This window comes from Tetrao urogallus (assembly GCF_951394365.1).
Source record: "Tetrao urogallus genome assembly, chromosome: 4".
NCBI classification, from domain to species: domain Eukaryota; kingdom Metazoa; phylum Chordata; class Aves; order Galliformes; family Phasianidae; genus Tetrao; species Tetrao urogallus.
In genome coordinates this window covers 17,621,014-17,639,122 of record NC_136817.1, presented here as the reverse complement: position 1 = coordinate 17,639,122, position 18,109 = coordinate 17,621,014, and the positions used below count along the sequence as shown (strand labels likewise).

The 18,109-nt window shown below is 40.8% G+C and overlaps 1 protein-coding gene across 1 annotated transcript; it reads left to right on the top strand.

The window, feature by feature from the left end:
• Positions 1-762: 762 nt before the first annotated feature.
• Positions 763-16,984, top strand: HPGDS (hematopoietic prostaglandin D synthase; the record flags this gene model as incomplete). Its single annotated transcript, XM_079535071.1, has 5 exons — positions 763-895; positions 10,953-11,045; positions 13,124-13,233; positions 16,144-16,242; positions 16,820-16,984. 5 exons carry the CDS (start codon positions 763-765, stop codon positions 16,982-16,984), a joined length of 600 nt encoding a protein of 199 aa, XP_079391197.1.
• Positions 16,985-18,109: the final 1,125 nt, after the last annotated feature.

The following is an 18,109-nucleotide window of genomic DNA, read 5'->3' as shown; positions in this document are numbered from 1 at the left end:
GGTACCTTGCCTTCTCACCGTTCCTGAACCACCCATATTGTACAACCCACCTGATAACCATTTTCCATTGTTGCCTGTTACACAGAGAATCAAATTAAACCACCCTGCAATGTCACTCCAAAATAGAACCAAAGGAAGAAATTCACTTGAAAACTCAAAGTTTTTTAAGTTTTCTTTTGGCTTCTAAACAAGGACTTGCAAGAATCTGATGCTAATTTTTTCAAAATCACATTGAATTATAACTGCTACAGAAGACTTTGCTCAGGTCAGTTGAATATGCAGCTAGGGTAATAACGGCTAATGAGTTGAATTTCAATACTTTGTCAGTTCTACTGATTAAGTCTTGGATGCAGATCTCTGTGAGCAGTAGAGGTGAGTAGGACAAGCTTGAACCAAATGTCTGCTCGACAAAGCATCTATTTCCTGTTACAGTAGATGGTTTTAAATGTGCACTCTGATCAAACACTTCATAGAAATGGCCAGAGCTTGGAGTAGCAACAGAAATAAGCCTAGGCTGAGAGTTACTAACATCTGCAAAAAAAAGACAAGTAATCTTTCTGGAGATATCTAAGGAGCCTGTGTCTGAATATTGTGGCTGATAAATGCGGAACAAAATGACCAATGCAAGGCATCATGGCTTGGTGTAATACATTCTTTGCATTGTACAACCACATTTCATTAACAAGCATAGATTGTGCTTTGCTAAGAAGATTGTTGCTCATGTTTCAAGTAACTTGGTGATTACCCTTCCAGGAACCCAGCATGCCCAATTACAAGCTGACGTACTTCAATCTGCGAGGAAGAGCAGAAATCAGCCGCTACATTTTTGCCTATTCAGGCATAAAATATGAAGACCATAGATTGGAAGCAGCAGACTGGCCCAAAATTAAGCCAAGTAAGTAGTGCAGATTCTTATATCAAAATTTCCACTAGAAATGATGTCAAAATCAAAACAGTTTGGGAGGTAACTTTGTGTTTCACAATCAGAAACATATTCAATCTTGGGATATGGGAATTTTATGCCCTAGATCCAACATGGGCAAAATAGCATGATGCTCTCACAGAATTCCAAAAACAAATCTTCAAGCAGCCTAAAATGACTTACTGTGGTCATTCAGATGGGCTTTTACTCCTAACCAATTTGGTTTTACTAGTACGTGCCTAAAGCTGACTTTATTCATCTTCCTGGGTTCTTTAGAGGATTTGGTCTCAAAGATCACACTTTGCAACAAGAAATGTTTTCAAAGAGAGAAAGTGATGAGAAAAAAAAAAAAGAAGAAAGAAGTCAGATATTTAAAGAAGAGGGGGAAAAAAAAGATCAAAAGAGATGCCTCAGTCCTGTTGTTCCCAAGAACAGCACAGCCTTTCCCAGACTTCTGAGAGTGTGCTGCAGGCTACAGCGCTCCATTTTATGTGTTTTTAAGTTAAAGAGACCTCCTTTGAGAATTCAGATGAATTGAGGAAATAACTATATAAGATATTTTCATGTTTAAGTGTGTACATATTCAGATGCACACACCAACTTATGTCCCAAAACAAAATTCAGAGAATATTAGAAACATATCAAGCCAGTATACAAAATTCAGGAATTTCAGTAAGACAAGTTAAAAAGATAAAGCAAACATAGTGACTTGCAGGCTATAGAAACACCTGCAGTTTGGAACTTAGGAAAAGCTATTCAAACAGCAGGCCAAGGTCAAGATGTTGCATCTCTCATGGAGATTCATATTGGATGTTAGAAGAAATTCCTTCTCTAAAAGTCTGGTTAGGCACTGGAATGGGTTGCCCATGGGGGTGGTTGAGTCAATCATCTCTGGAGGTGTTCAGCAAACATCTATTTGTGGTACTAAAAGACACAGTTTAGCGTGGAAATACTGGTGGTAGGCACATAGTTGGACTGGATAATCTTGGAGGTCTTTTCCAACCACGATGATTCTATGATCTGTGCAAAATTTATACTGGTTTAAAAATTTCAGGCTTTGTTTCCATTTAGTCAGCCAATGGGAACTTGAATGGATCATACTAATTGACCAGGAAAGATTTCACATGAGAAGAAATAGTTGACTGCATGTCATAAAGTGCTATTATATCTCTTGCTTCTGGAAGGTTCACTGAATCCTACCTAATTCAAATACCTACGTCATGGTGGCCTTTACCACCACTGGCATTTGCGCTGCAGTCAGTTTTCAAGTTCAGACGTTTATCACCTAAAACAAGAGTTCAGATATCGTTCTGTGCACAAAACAAAGTAATACTGCTAAGGAACTTGCCTGGAGAACAAACAGTTGATGATTACCACATCCTCCTTTTCTGTGAAGCAACAGTTACTCACTCACAGTATTTCCAAACAGATTATCTGCCACAGGCTAATCATTAAGCTAAGCTTTAGATAAAAGGTAGCAGTGGTGCTTAAAGGTTAACAGCTTTGCACTGTACGTGATCAAGGGTCACTGTTCAGATTTACCTTCATGCGCTCAAACACTGCCTTCACATACTATGACTAAGCAAAAAATTCTTCTCAGCTAGGCTGTATAGGATTTGTGTGTCTTAACATTACAACAACATAACATAAGCAGCTTGGATTCCCTACTGGGCTGAATTTTCAAAATGGGCCTCAGATCCCTCTGTGGAGGAGCATATTGAAGAGGGAATGGCTAGCTGAAAAAGTACCAGTCCTCAGGAAACTGGGTTACAGGACTGTTGCCAAAATGTTCAGTTATTGCTTTGTTTAACACTAAATATGAAATGAGGGAATCCCTTGAACCCGTTGAACATACACAGGCTGACAGATCTCATTGCTGTCATTTCTAGAGGTGACTTCCGATGAACATCAGGTATATTTTTCCCATTTTGCCTGTACTGTGTCTACTCCTATAAGAATAGGAGTTAAAGTAGTAGATTCCAGTTAATCTCAGCCTGGGGAAAACAAAAGAGTACTAAAGTATTAAGGGGAATTACAGCTACTTTTGATGTAATCACAGCTAAGATAATAGCAATTTGATACGCTGATTATTTTGTAACCCTCAATAATCATTAAAATTGGCCCAATTCATTGAACTAATTACATTATTATATATTTATGAGCATTTAATAAATAACACAGTCAAAATGCTATGTACATTTGCACACAATGAGGTATGTTTGCAGTACCTAAAGGGAGCCTACTAGCAGGATGATAGTCAGCCCTTTACAAGGGGGGACAAGGCGAAATTGTTTTAAGTTAAAGGAAGAGAGATTTAGGTAGGATATCAGGAGGAAGTTCTTTACTATGAGAGTAGTGAGGTGCTGGCACAGGCTGCCCAGAGAGGTTGTGGATGCCCCGTCCCTGGAGATGTTCAAGGCCAGGTTGGATGGGGCCCTGGACAGCCTGGTCTAGTATTAGATATGGAGATTGGTGGCCCTGACTGTGCAGGGGGGTGGAAGCTTGATGATCCTTGAGATCTCTTCCAACCCAAGCCATTCTATGAGTTACCCACTTGAAATCACTTTTGACAGCAGAGTCTGCAAGTACAGTGTATGCGTGCTTACTGCAAAACCTGAAGTACAATAAATTAGGAAAAAACAATTGAGAGACAGGAAATTTTTCTCTTAACAAGTTTGGACAAAGAAAGTCCATGATTCAAGGGAACAAATCAAAGCACTGAAGTTTTTCTAAGAGCACAAATTGTCCACATTCATCAGTTTACAAAAACCTAAGGTATGGTTTCACAACAAACGCCACCCCACAGCCCAAATCATCCCATACAAAATAGAAAATACTGCCACTGTTCTGAAGAAAGGAATTCTTTATTTTTTAGTTTTGCTGTAAAATTGAATGGAAGATAGAAACTGTCTGCGCTGAGATTAACGCGCAGAAAGTTCATTCAGAAAGCAGACTTGCAGCTGCTGCAAGTCTAATTTTGGACTAGACAGAAGAGTGTTACGCATTTGTTGTTTATTTTAGCATTTTCAAGTGGCTACCCCAGCAAGCTGGTCCTTTCAGCATGTTCAAGCAAATAAGTAATTTCTTGTGCCTAGAATGTCTCACTTGATTCTGTTTACACCCAAGAGATGGGAGTTTATTTTGTAGGGGAGAGGGAATACTTAATGAAGCTAAATTTGTCATTTGGTTCATATATTCTAAATTTACATTTTCTGCAACTCAGCAATTCTGTGCAGATTTCAGGCAAAAATTGTATTTTTAAGATGAACAAGTCAAAGAAAGTATTGAGTTGATCAGCTTTAGCATAGACTTCAATACAACAGCTGAATATATCAAGAAGCAGCTTTAAATAACATTCACTTCACATAGCCAATCATCAAAATAAGTAAATGAACACAAATTTACATTTGCTTTAATTTGAATATGCTATACTTAAACTTCAGACAATTTGAGAACTCTATGCAATCATGTAATAGGGTCTCTCAAGATGCACTTTATCACATAATAGGCTCCTCTCAAAAGAGAGATAAAGTATTACACTGGAAAAAAAGGCACAACATAGCTGAGAATCTACTGCAATGATGTTCTAAGTTAACATCCTCTTAAGATACTGGATTAGCGTGCAATAACAGCCACTGTAATGTGTTTCATTCAAAGAATTTGATGCAATGGCAATTGCACAGACTTTTTAGTCATAGCAAAGGATGCTTTAATTGCGCTGATATCTGTAAACACCCCATAAACTGTTTAGGAGGTGGAATGATTCCTCAGGAAACTTGGCAGACTAATTGTTGTACTGAAAATGTTTCCAATAGGCAAATCTTTATAGACACTCGACAGCAGAGAAAGGTTTTTTGTGGGAGTACCTGTGCTGTTTCTAGGATGACATGCTGCTACATCGGTCTTGCTAGAATAATATACAGTAGTGATCTTTGAATAAAAGATAAGGGTTAGCAGTGGCTTTCACAGAAAATCTGAGTTTTAATAGCATCAGCATGGAAGCTGGACTGAAGTTGGAGCAGAGCACCATCCTAGTCATACATTTCCAGAAGATACGGTTGCTGGATGCCTCCAGTTCTATCCCAGTCACTTCCCAGGGGCCTTGCTCCTGTGCTAGCCTTATAAAAAATAAGTATTCTGTACGCTTGCATTGGAAGAAGCAACGTTTCTGACATGTATTTCTTGTGATCCAACTAAATATTAATGGAAAAGAAAATAATAACGGACCATTTCCAAGACAAGGAAGAATTCATATTGACAAGGAAAGGCAGTAAGAGGCATAGCGATGATGTTTAATTTCCCTCATCTTTAACCAATTCAAATACCTTGGTATGACACCAATCTCAGCTGCCTGATTGCACCATTATTCTGGTTTGGAGGGACATCCAACTACTTAAGTATAGTCTGCTTAGCATTAAGTCTATGGAAAATTTAACCGTAGTCTGGAGGAAGCATGGGGAGAAGCATGTCAGTTGGGATGTATCAAATCACAAGAAATATGAGGACCTAAACTGAACAACTGGGGCAAGCCAGGATGAGTGCGGGGAGGAGAGAACAGAGATGATGACAAGAGTAATGAAGAAGCAAAGATGAGTGGAAAAGGAGCAAAGAGCTAAGGGAAGGAGAAAACTACTATCTTTGTAGGGGCTTTCTCAGGATCTAAGGAAGCACAAGTGAGAGCATAGCTGGCAGGTTTGGGAGAATCAGTTCAGCTCTGAGTTACATTACCTCTCCCTGTCCTTGAAAAAGAAACAGGTCCATGTGGTTACTATCCATTGGGCTGTGCCCAGAAGGCTGGGCAAAGAGCTCTTCCTGCTCAATAAGAAGTTCTGAAGTCATTAGTGATAATCTATAGGTACTCCAAGAAGACAGTAAGTGCCACAGCCCTTGGGGGACTTCATGAGATGGAAGAAATTTATACAGACTTCCTTGCTTTTAACATGCATCTTCCCTGCTAGGTATCCATCAGAAACTACAAACATCATTGTTCCAATCACAACAGACATTCAAAACTGAGATATATATATAAATAAATTATCTGGTGTTAAACACTAGGCAGATACTTCAGTGAATCTTTCCTGAAATGAGAAGAGAGGATGTGGATCAACCTGTACTTGTAATCAGCCTCTGTCAACATTTTCTTGAATGCATGCAACACTAAAACTAATGAATAACTAGGATAAAAGGAAAAGTAAAAATCTGCATATGCAAATTCAATTTAAAGACAATCACGGAATTGGTTTTCCAAGCAGAATGCTTAAAAAAAAAATCACAAACCCATTCTGTTTTTCATGGAGTTTTCATTCAAAGTCTATAAATCAACACTATCATCAACTGTGCCCTCTGCCTCAGATAAGCAACAAAACAAGGGGATGCTAAAGGAGAACGAGTATGCCTGAGAAATTTTCTAAGATGACAGTAGCAGAATTTTCTAGTTTTTCATCTTAAAATGAACGTGATTAACTGGAAGTTGAAATTTTTGCAGAAAAATTTGCAATTTTGTTTTGAAAAATATAGAAAGAACATCCATATCCATACCCACGGGTATGCATTGATGTAAGAAATCCCCTAACTGATCAAGGTTAAAGAAAAATGAGTGAAGCAGCATACATATCCACCATTCAGTCCACTCTTTTTTTTTTTTTTAAAAAAAAAAAACCTCTTCCTTCGTGTTTTCTCTCTGATTCTTGTTTTGTGCCGACAAGATCCCTCTCACATTATGGATGCGTGTGCCACTTCTTTTAGTAGGAGCAGAGCAGGGACTGACCTACGTGCTTTGTTCACCTGGAAATACATGAACTATACCCTTACATCAGTAGCTAAAGGGAAGTTCAGTATCTAAAGAGGTGCTATAAGAAAGAACAGACTCTTTAGCAGGGTCTGTTGTGGCAGAAGAAGGAGTAAAGGTATCAAACAAGAAGAAATTTAGACTGGATATAAGGAAATATATATATATATATATATATATTTTTTTTTTTTTTACACAATTAAACTAAAAAATGTTGCTTAAAGAGGTGACAGATGCTACGTCCTTGGAGACATTCAACATCAGTCTGGATGGGGCTTGAGCAACCTGATCTAGCTGTAGATATGGCCGTGTTCATTACAGACAAGTTGGATGAGATGATCTTAAAGGGTCCCTTATAAATCAAACCATTGTATGATTTAAAACGGATGATGAAAACTGAATAGTGTTTGAATATAATGTTTATGTACACACTGCATTCATAGAACTCCAGAGGTTCCTTGATATATGATGTCAGTGAGGAGAGCAAGGGCCAAAAGCACTGACAGGAGAAAACTCAAAGGAAGCCATGGAAGCCACATCTGTGGTGTAAGGAAATCACTGAGCATGTTCTGTTGTAACCTGAGGTCTGCGAGTACATGTGAGCCTGGCTGTGTTATCTGTACAGAGGAAATAGGCTACATGCATGGCATCTACAGAGGACATGTGGGGGTCTTTTTGCAAACCCTGCAAGAAAATGGCACCCGTTTGTTGAGAAGACTACTTGTATCCTTCCTAACAAGGAAACGTACTAACACAAATCCCTCTTTTTCAGTCATAGAAGGAAATCTCCAGTACTCACAGAGAACATATTCCAGCCCACAGCATTCAAACTTGAATGTACAGGCAATCTCCATGTGATGCTGTGAATTTATTATCATGGAATTTTTTAAGTGATAAGAGCAAGACGACACTTCAGTGCATGATACTAAGAACTTGGACAGTAGTTCATGAATTTTGGTTGCTAATGCTTCAAGAGAAAAAGGAGCTTCTCAAAAATTCTTTTTCAGCCTGAAAAATCCAACTTCATAATCCATTATACCTTCTCCTCTAACGTAGAGAAAATGCATCATGAATGTTTTCTGTTCTGACTGTTCTGTGGATGTCTGCCACATTTTTGTGTGTGCAAGGATAGCCCACCACGCAGCTAAAGATTCTTGAACAACTGATAGATTTTTACAACAGTCAACACAAGTGGGCTCTTCTCAAACCTCTCAGAAGCTGCGCTCATTTGCAGCTCAGTAATTCAATAATCAAGAAATCAGTAAGGTCAGTGTATGGTCATATCAGGCACTGCACCATCATGAAAAATATCTATGTTCTGTGTTCTTTGCAAGAAAGAAAAATAATTGAATCACATTTTGAAGAGGAAAGAAAGGAAAAAGGCTATCCTGTTTACTAACTGTTATGCTTTAAAGACTTTATCGCATAGTAATGGTAACAACATACATGCTGCCTCTTGGCAAAAAATAATAAAAAAAATAACTAGATTCTAATGAAAACAGGTCAGAGCTGAGAAAAAAAAAATGTTACTAGGCATGACTGGTACCTTCAAGCCATTTCCTAGAATTCAGTGGAATGCCAGGAAAAAACGAAGTAATCCAGACTTGAGCACACCCCTGAGAAACAGGACATGGAAAATGATTAGCACACTGCTGCCTGTCATGTCTTTACCCATCTTCCTCAGCTGTCAGAAAGATGTCTCCCCCTTTTTTTGCCATCACTGACGGCTTCTCAACAAGCAGACAAACAAGCTGGTTTTCATTTTCCACTTAATGAGCATCAGAGTGAAACGTCAGTCAAACTGAAGCTGTCAGACTTCCTCCCCTCATGTGTAAGCTCATTAGAAAATAGTCTGTTCTGTTTGGGATTAAGCAATTAAGTTTCCCAACCTGAACTGCCATTGCTGTGTTCTGGCAGTTATTGCCAAAGAATCTGGCTGAGTCATGATGATCAAGTCAAAGCTGTATCAGACTGCTGTGCCCCTAACAGCCCTCTACAGGCATCCCCTTAACTCCTTCCAGGCAATATTCTTTGTTTCTGAACTACACTTTATCTATCTACTACCCTCTTGCCAACCTCTGCAACGTGATCTCTTTTGGGGCTGGGGCATTGGAAGGACGCTTCCTTGAAGAATGCACTGCTATCCAGTATGAGCCAAAGCTCTGATTCCAAAGCTCTGCAGCTTTGAGGCCCAGGGCATCCAGCACTGCCGGCCTGTGGGAGAACCAAGGCTGTTCTCATTTTCACAAACAGAAAGTTCTTCAATTTAGCATTCAGAGATGTTCTTTTTCTCTCTGGATTTGATAAACAGGTGAAGCAATATGTGGAATTTCAAGGACTTTGCTGCTCACAGGATAATAAACATATGAAGTTTTCTAGGAAAAAAGGCTACTATTGTTTCAGAACAAGTGAGCATTGCATGCTTTCTCCCTGGAGAAATACAGTTAATTCTCTTTGATCTCCCTTGCTTCTGCTAGTCGTCAATATTGACATGCATCCTGGCCTCACAGTGCATTGAGCCTGGGGAAGGAAAGGTACTCTACTCACATGCAGGAAAAACTGCACAGAGGAATCCGGTATGTTCTGTGCAGCTTCCAAATTCATTCAGGTTTGATATTAAGAGTCTCATACCTAAAGTAATTCGCATATTTCATGCTAAACCACAGAGCCGTGTGGCAACACTATTATTATTTTGATGAACAGTGAAAAGTGCATCAGATTTCATTATTTTCTCCTTCTATTGCTCATCTACTTTAGGAGAGTGTTCAAAATTACCCACTGGGAGATCCCATAAAATTTGTAATCTGGGCTGCACTTCTTAGTGAGTGTCAGCAGTGGATTTGGAGAAGCAGAAAAGTCAGTAACATCTGTGGAAAGAAGGTGTACATCTCATAGTTAGCTGAGCTCATGTACTCTTCTCATTGGAACCTGCAGAAACAACAGAAATTTAATTGGCACTAAACACACCAAGTTAGTTGAACTGACACACAGATTCTTCTGTCCTCCATAGTTTATGCTAACAAAGAATGCAATCACAGCCACATCTATCTAAAATAATCATCGGACCAAAGAAAGAATGTATACATCATCCTAAAGGTGAGAGTTTCACATTGCCTTGCACACAGTGGCATCCAGATAAGCCCTGCTCCTACAGAACAGTCAAAGAAATCCCTCACCCCATTAGACAACCCTACAGGTCGTTCTGAATTACAGGCCAGCAAAGATTTTTGTAGCAACTGGAATAGATGAGGGAACAGTATGTTACCTCCCTGCTAGCCATAGCCTGCTGCACCTTGAATTCTCTGCCTTGTATCATACTCTAGACTCCTGTGGTCATTAGATTCTCATATTTTCCAGCTTCCCATGTTTTTCTTAGATTCAGCTCAGTTCCAATGTTCCAGCCCCTCTTGAAGTCACGCCAACCAAAATGTGGCGTAACAGAAACCCAAGTTTTGACACACAAGGTATCACTAAATGAATATATCCTCACACGTATCTATTGTGCCAGCTCAAGTTCTTACAGGTATCTATCACGCCTGCTTAGTCTGCCTTCACATATGCTCAGTGTCTGGAGGCCTTTTCCCCAAGACTGAGTTTTTGTTTTTGAATGCAAGCCTAGTCAAGTAGATTTGAATATCCTAGCATTCGTGGTTCATTGTGAGAGCTGTACTTGTCTCCCAGTGAGATAAGCTTTCATGTAGTCTCTTTGGAGAACTGCTACATGGAAAGTCTTGCCATAGGATAAAATTCTGAAATACAGATACTTCCACTGAATTCAAAACAGCAGCAAGCAAGCATCTTTGCAGTGTGCCCAATCTTCTATTTCATACCCCAGATGGGCCCTGCATTACAAAGACTCCAGAAGTACTTCGCCTAGCCTTGGCGTTCACTTTTCTGGGGAGGAGAAAGCTGAAAACAAAAGGAGCTACATGCTTCTGAAGAAAAATCTTCCTCTGTAAGGAATCTAATGTACCTAGGGATGTATTCAGGTTTTAAAGCACAAGCCTAGGAAATAGGAAATGCAGTAGTTGGTTTCTACACTACAGCTGCCTTCTTGCAGTGTGAGGTGGTTTCTCCTTACCCCGATTTTTCTTTTTAGTCCGTGTCTATAGCATTTCCCTACAGAAACACAGTGAAACCGCTAAATGCTGTAACATAGATTTCCCTTCAAGCGTGGTAAAAGCGCAACTCGCAGTTAAGGACAATGATTTTATTTCATTTCTTTCTTTTCTTCCCTCCAAGCTATCCCATTCGGCAAAGTCCCCATTCTGGAAGTAGATGGAGTGATCATTCACCAGAGCCTGGCAATCGCAAGGTACCTTGCCAGAGAAGCAGGTAACTCATCTGACACCTTTCTCGCTCTGTTCTGCAGTCACCTTCAATGCTCTGGGAAAAAAAACCACACCCAATCACAGCCAAAAGCAGAATAAAAACTAACAGCTTAATAAGCCCAAACACAGAGCAGGACATCTGTGAGTCACTGGAACCCTAGGGCAAAATACCGAGCTACTCAAATGGAATATAGAGAATAAAAATCAGACCACAGTAAAGAGTAAGGCTCAAAGTAACAGTCTGCAGCATGAAGGGCTATAGTTCACAGCTGAAATCACTTGGCAGAGCTTCCCATTTGCATGTTAAGCACACTGAAAGGAAACTGCACAAATAATCCTGAGTCCTTGTTCATTGCAGGGGAGTTGGACTAGGTGACCTTTAAAGGTCTCTTTCAGCTCCAATGATTATAAAATTCTATGAATCCCTTTATATCCAAGTACATTCCCCTCTGCATCTAACACCTAGGTTTTGGTCTGACTTTCCCAGCACTAAACCTTACCCTTCTGTCTCTGCATGAGAGAAAGCATGTACCTGTGACCCCCAGTGCCTCTCAGGGTAGTTTTCCATGCAGCTAAATTCTGAGCTGTCATGAGACCAGAAAGCACCAGAGTAAGGAGCTTTTGAAAGCACTCAAGATGATTGCAGCCAGAGCACTCTAAAGCAGATGTAGGCAACAGTTCTGTTTCAGCAGAGAGATTACATCAGAAGGTGACTTCACTCATCATTAAATACTACACACCATGAAAGCACTCAGCCAGCTATACCAAATGATATAAGACTCTTTAGTAATGCAAGTAATCAAAGAGAGTAGTCAGGGCTTGCTTCAGGTCAGTAGCTGTCATTCAGACTTGCATAAAGCAAGTCTGCTTGAAAGCAGATGTGTTGGTGGCGGTGCACGTCAGCAAAGTGAAGACAGGCTGGGAAGCAAAGTGCTGTCAGACTATTTTTGTATTCTGAGCAGAGAGACGAAACCTGCCTTTCAGAGCACTTCCTCATATTCCATGTTCTCCAGCTGAGGAAACAGTAAGAAGCCCACAGTTTTATTCTTCAATGGACTATCATCATGTATTTTCACATGTCAAGCAATACTGCCAATTTCCTCCATCCCTGATATGATCTATTACTTGCCAGGCAAGAGGATGATGAGCATCTATGTGGTGATATGAGACTGAGAAAAACTATGAGGAATTCCTTCTTCCTCCCACATCACCTTCCTGCCTGTCTCCTGCTGGCAGGCTGATCAGAAGCAGCCCTGCTTTCATAGTCAGAAATAATCACTTGCACATTCCCTCATAGCTTTTTTCATCAGCCTCCAATGGGAATTTCCTGCTGGTCTAACCCAGCAAATTCAGACCATACAGCTTATGTGTTAGTGCAGCATAAAACAACAACAACAAGAATGAGTGGAAGGGGAAAATAAAACCCTTTAAAATTCCCAGTGACAATATTCAGTAACCCTTTAAAATAAAGAAATGGCATTTTTGGGTGTCCATCACTAACAGTTCTTTACTGAAGGCTCACAGATTACGGTGCCCAAAAGAGTGGCATATTCATTGCCTCCAAATGAATAAGGTAAATAAGGTATAAGCCAGGTAAGTGACTTGACAAAGAAAGCATATGATTTATGGAAGTCTAAAAGAAGAGAGAAAGAAGAGGATAGTCTGGCTATGCACAAAAGTAAAAGCCTGAACTTGTCTGTGAAGAGAAGCAAGGGAAAGAAGGAATACTGAGATAACCACTGGCAAAACAGAGAGCAGCATGGGAGGAAAAGAGATTTGCAAACAGAACAGAGTAATCAAAAGTAAGCAGTATATCATAAGAAGGTTTAAATGGGCTGCGTGTTCATGTGATGGAAAGAAAAACCTCACTCTTTAGGGAGCTATATGAGACTGGAGGGGGAAAAAGCAAAGTTAGGTGAAATTATGCCAGGATGTAAGGGAGTCAAATGCATATTGTTAGCATCAAAACACTCTGGATAGCACATATTTTTTATGGAAATGCTCACAAAGAATAGAGCTTACAGCTAGAGTATCAAGCATTTCTGACAAGTCACTAATCTCCCTTATGCTTGCTTCTGACAGGTCTGGCAGGTCAGACTCCAGTGGAGCAGGCATTGGTTGATGCCATTGTGGACACCATTGATGATTTCATAATACTGTTCCCCTGGGCAGAGAAAAATCAGGATGTGAGGGTAAGACAGCCACTAAGCTAAACAATGATAACCCATATGCATGTGTACCTTAGCATCTCCTCTGTGGAAAAAGCCTCATGCCAACCCACCATCTCACCTCACCCCAAGGCGGAAGACCTCCGTGGCTCTTCCTCCAAGCTAACTGAGTTAAGGTCATCTGCTCCCTTCCACCTTCACAAGATTTCCCCCCATTGTGGGAACAATGAGGTCAGCATCAGCCATCTCACCCGCTCACTTTAAACTGAGGATACCATATGCACGTATATCAAACTGCTCTTCAAAAGGGCACTCTCTTTCCAGTTAGCACTGTAATATCTGTAACATCACAAAAAGCTCAAATCTTTGTGCCTCTGCTAATTCAGTGTGATTAACAGCTCCGTCCCATTTTCTTTTTGTGCTCCTACACCTTGGTTTCTCCATAATATTTTAGAAAAATTCAGAACCCCTTGGCCCCACCACTATCTAGTGTGGATGTTCTGCAGACACCAGTGCCCTGGTAACGCATGGCTGTGATACTTGAACGCAGTCACAGACAAATCCTAGATCACTTGAGGTTTTGGCATCCCTCTTTTTCCCAGTGCTTGCTCATCACATCCTTAAATGCAAACCTACAGAGTTGTTGCTCAGGGTACAGTGAGTTAATGCTGGCACTGCAGATGTTTCACAGTGCTCTGACCTCAGGAGATGACACAACACTTTTAGGAAAGTTGTGATGTACCAGCATGTCCATTCATTAATTACCAGAGCAGCCACCTTTTCCTTATCCAAACATCTTGGACTGACTGGGATACTGTGTTACAGAAACCGTAGAGGACCAATTGTTCACAAACTAATAAAAAACAATGAAATCTTACAAAACCTTCTTGGGAAAAATCTGAAGTTTGAAAGTTTTAGTACTCAAAAATGCTAATTACTTCGCTTTGCAAAGACCTCTTGGAGTTTCCTAATTTCCCCCTAGTTTGGCAAGGGAATGTTGACTCACAGTTTTTGGACATTTAGAAACACCAGCCTTGCTGGTGTAGTAGTGCAGTAGAGCACGTAAGCCATAGAACTGCTGTCCCTGTTCTTCCATCACTGGGTGTGCCCCAGCCTGTCCCAACGCACTTCTCCAAAACTAAGATCTGGGTCATGCCTCCAGTGCTCAACGTGAAAGGAAGCAGTGCTCACAGGCAACCCGCGTGTGTCTGTGTGCATATACGCTGCATGACATTATTCGGGAGGCCAAAAGGTCTAGAAAATTGCTTTTTGGGAGTCTGCAGCACTTCTGGCACTAATAGATCTCCCTGGGTCCACTGCCACCACCTTGTGGTCGATGTACAAAAGGACAGAGACTTGGAGAGTAACGAGATTTCATTTGTTATGTATATTTTGCAAAGGGTGGCAATATTAAAAAGAAAAAAGTTACAGCACAGGCTGCAAGTCTGACATTTCTGAATTGCAAACTTGTGCCTGTGACTTGCAGTCATAGCACTCAGTTCAAATTCAAAGAATCATAGTACATCCCAAACCGGAACGGACCCACAAGGATCATGGAGTCCAACTCCTGGCTCCACACAGCACCACCCAAACATCACACCATATATCTGAGAACACTTTCCAAATTCTTGAGTTCCACCTTGGGGCTGTGATGACTGCCCTGGGGAGCCTATTCCATGCCCACTACCCTCTGAAGAAGTGAAGAGCCTTTTTGTATCACCCAACCTGACCCTCCTACGATGCAGCTCCATGCCTGCCTTTCCCCTAGGTCCCATTGCTATCACATAGGGAATAGCTCAGCACTGTCCCTCCGCTCCCCTCACAAGGAGCTGTAGGTTGCCACAAGGCCTCACCTCAGCCTCTTCTGCTGAGTTATAGAGCTCTTTACAGACAGCAGGAGGAGATGCCAAGACTTCAGTCTGATCTGAAATACAGATTGTATTCCAGCCAGCATTTTTGGGGTCAGGCTGCTGCTGCTTCTAAATTTTGGCTTGGTTAAATATGTGGCCAGGTCATGTATCAACTGCACAAACTGTGCCAAACAGAACATCACATGCCAAAAAGATAATCACAGCCATTTGCTATCTCAATCACTTCGTGCAGGTGACAAGAAAAAAGTAGCTATCTCCCAAGGAAACAGCTAACCCTTTACTAGCAGCCTTAAAACCTTCTGCTGCGGGAACAGCTAATGGAGAACCACTGCTATTCAGTCTTATCCTTAACTCACCAATGTGCAAAGTAACCTCCCATACAGACTCCGCCTCAAGTCTCACTGAGGCATGAAAAAAAAAAAAAAAAAGAAAACAACCTGCTAACATGAAAAACGTTAAATCCAGCAAAAGCCTGGTTCATAGTCCACGTTAGGAGGGCTGGCAAGGAAAAACAACTGACCAATACTTGACCAACAGCAGAAAAGAACGGGCTTATGGGATTCTGCAAACTGGAGGGATGGTACAAGAGGAATGGCTACAAATTCTTCCCAAATCTATGGCAGGGCTCCTGCCACGTTGTTACAGGTTGTTGAGTGGCATCACCACACATTTCTCTGTGGGAGATCTCAACATTCTTTAGGTGCTAGTAAGAGAACAAATTGCCTTTCTGCACAGCTCACTGAGTCTAGCACTGGGTGTTTCAGGCAGGTGACAAGCTTTTCAGGTAGTTCAGCTTTCCTGCATTGCATAGTATCCCCATGCAAGTACTCCAATGACAACACAGCTGCCACCACATTTCTTTATTTTAAATAACTGCGCTCTCTGCATTCTTGATCTGTACTTGGATGTTAACACATTCCTCCCATCAAAGAGGAATGTGACAACTCTACTTGGATCAGACCATCCATCAGCTTTTCCAGTTTTCCCTGTTCATCTTTTTTCCTAAGAAACCCTCAAGAACCCAGTTTTGCTGATCGCTGTGTGCATTCTGTTCTTCCCCCAGGAGAAAGCTTTTAACGACATCCTCACCAACAAAGGCCCCGAGCTGCTGAAAAATCTGGATGCTTTCTTAGGAGACAAAAATTGGTTTGTAGGGAAATCCGTAAGTATAATTTCGTTTTCTCTCATCCCAATGACACCGCCAGTAAAATGCAATTGTGACTACTGTTAGCATTATGGATTTCACGCTATCCCAATGAAATCTTGTAAAAACAGGTCACTTGATATATTTTTTTTTTTATTTCTTTCTTCTTACCAATACACAACTGGTTGCTCCATTGTATAATGAAAGCTGTTCACGCCATCAGAAAAAGAAAGCAAACCAGGATAGATCTGCATTTCCTAAACCATTCTAGACGTTGATACAAGACATTTTAAATGCTTTTGCACTACTTAGTGGAGGTGTGAGTTACAAACTCTGCATAGAGTCACTGCTTGATTTCTGAGTCAATACTAAAAAAAAAGAAGAAAAAACAATATTAGTGGCAAGAACCTGTTTTGACTAATTTTTAATCAAGTTAATCCTTGCATTGCACCACAGTTACTATCTCTGTAACTTAAGAACCCAAAACCTAGCAGGAACCAGATCATTCGTGCTTCGTTTTTGCTGAGGATATTCGTTGTCCTAATTTTCTGAGATTACCAATTCAGGTTTACAACTTCTTTCCTCTTTCCACCAGGTAACATGGGCTGATTTCTACTGGGATGTGTGCAGCACAACGCTCCTATCCTATAAAGCTGACCTGGCAGACAAGTACCCCAGGCTGTTGGCTCTCAGGGACAGAGTGCAAGCACTGCCCGCTATTGCAGCCTGGATCCAGAAAAGACCAAAGACAATAATTTAGATCAGCTGTTCACTGCAAAAACAAATGCATGTTTTTTGATTTTCAAACATTACAAATGTGCTAAGTTATTAATTTTAGAATCATTTAAATTAATTTCAGGTGAGTGTGCAGGACCAAATCAGAATCTAGTAGAGTAGAGCCTGGGTAGAGGTGCTGCTCCAAAAGCATTCCCTTCATCACTAAAAAAAGTGTTTGAAAAACACAGTCAATGTTCTGTAAGTACCCAGATGGAGAAACAATAATAAATATTACCGACAAATATAACCTCAATGATACTTCCTGTTTATTGTTGACTTTGTCGAGGAAGCCAGGTTAAACAAGATGAGAAGTGCTTGGGAGGATTAAGAACACTAGGCAGCACTGCTGAAAACTACTCACTTGCTCAAGAGATGTCAAGTTCCTCCAACACTTCCTTAGCCTCCTGCAGTTCCTGCTGTGCCATTACAAAAAAATGCAGCTGCCCAGCTGAGACGCTGCCCACATCAGCACCAGCTATAAGCACACCAGCTGCAAAAACATTCAATTGCTCAGCATTTATCCAGTAAAACCAACAAACAACAGTGGCAGGGGTGAAAACTAAATTTAGAACAAAATAAATGGAACATGCCAAAGGTTTGTTCTTCTAGCAACAGGGTAAATAGGTCAGTGGAACTGCTGAAAACAGGGATAGTTATAGATGAAATAGGTTTACCCAAGCTCAAGGGGAAAACAAGCACTCGTAAGAGGACTCCACTGCTCATAGTGGTTTATCCATTTAAAAGAGACTGGGCTGAAAATGGACGATGATGGGAAATTGCTCTCCTTCACAGCTATTCTTTCCCCCTGCCCCCACTCCGATGAGCCTTACTTCATTTAGCTCTAGAAGTGACATAAGCCAACCACTAAGCAGTTCAGAAACTAACAGGTACCAGCAGAAAAAGAAGCAAGGTTCATTCCTGCATAGATTTGAATAAGCAGTCTCCATTTGCCCTTGCAATTCCTGCATGCCTTGTTGTAGCTCCTCATAATTTTTTGTTTCCTGAGAGGGAATCTCATCACTGTTTATAAATATCTCAAGTGTTGAAGCCAAGCCATAAGAGATAAGACTCTTGGTGGTGAGCAACAAAAGAAAAAGGGACAACGGGC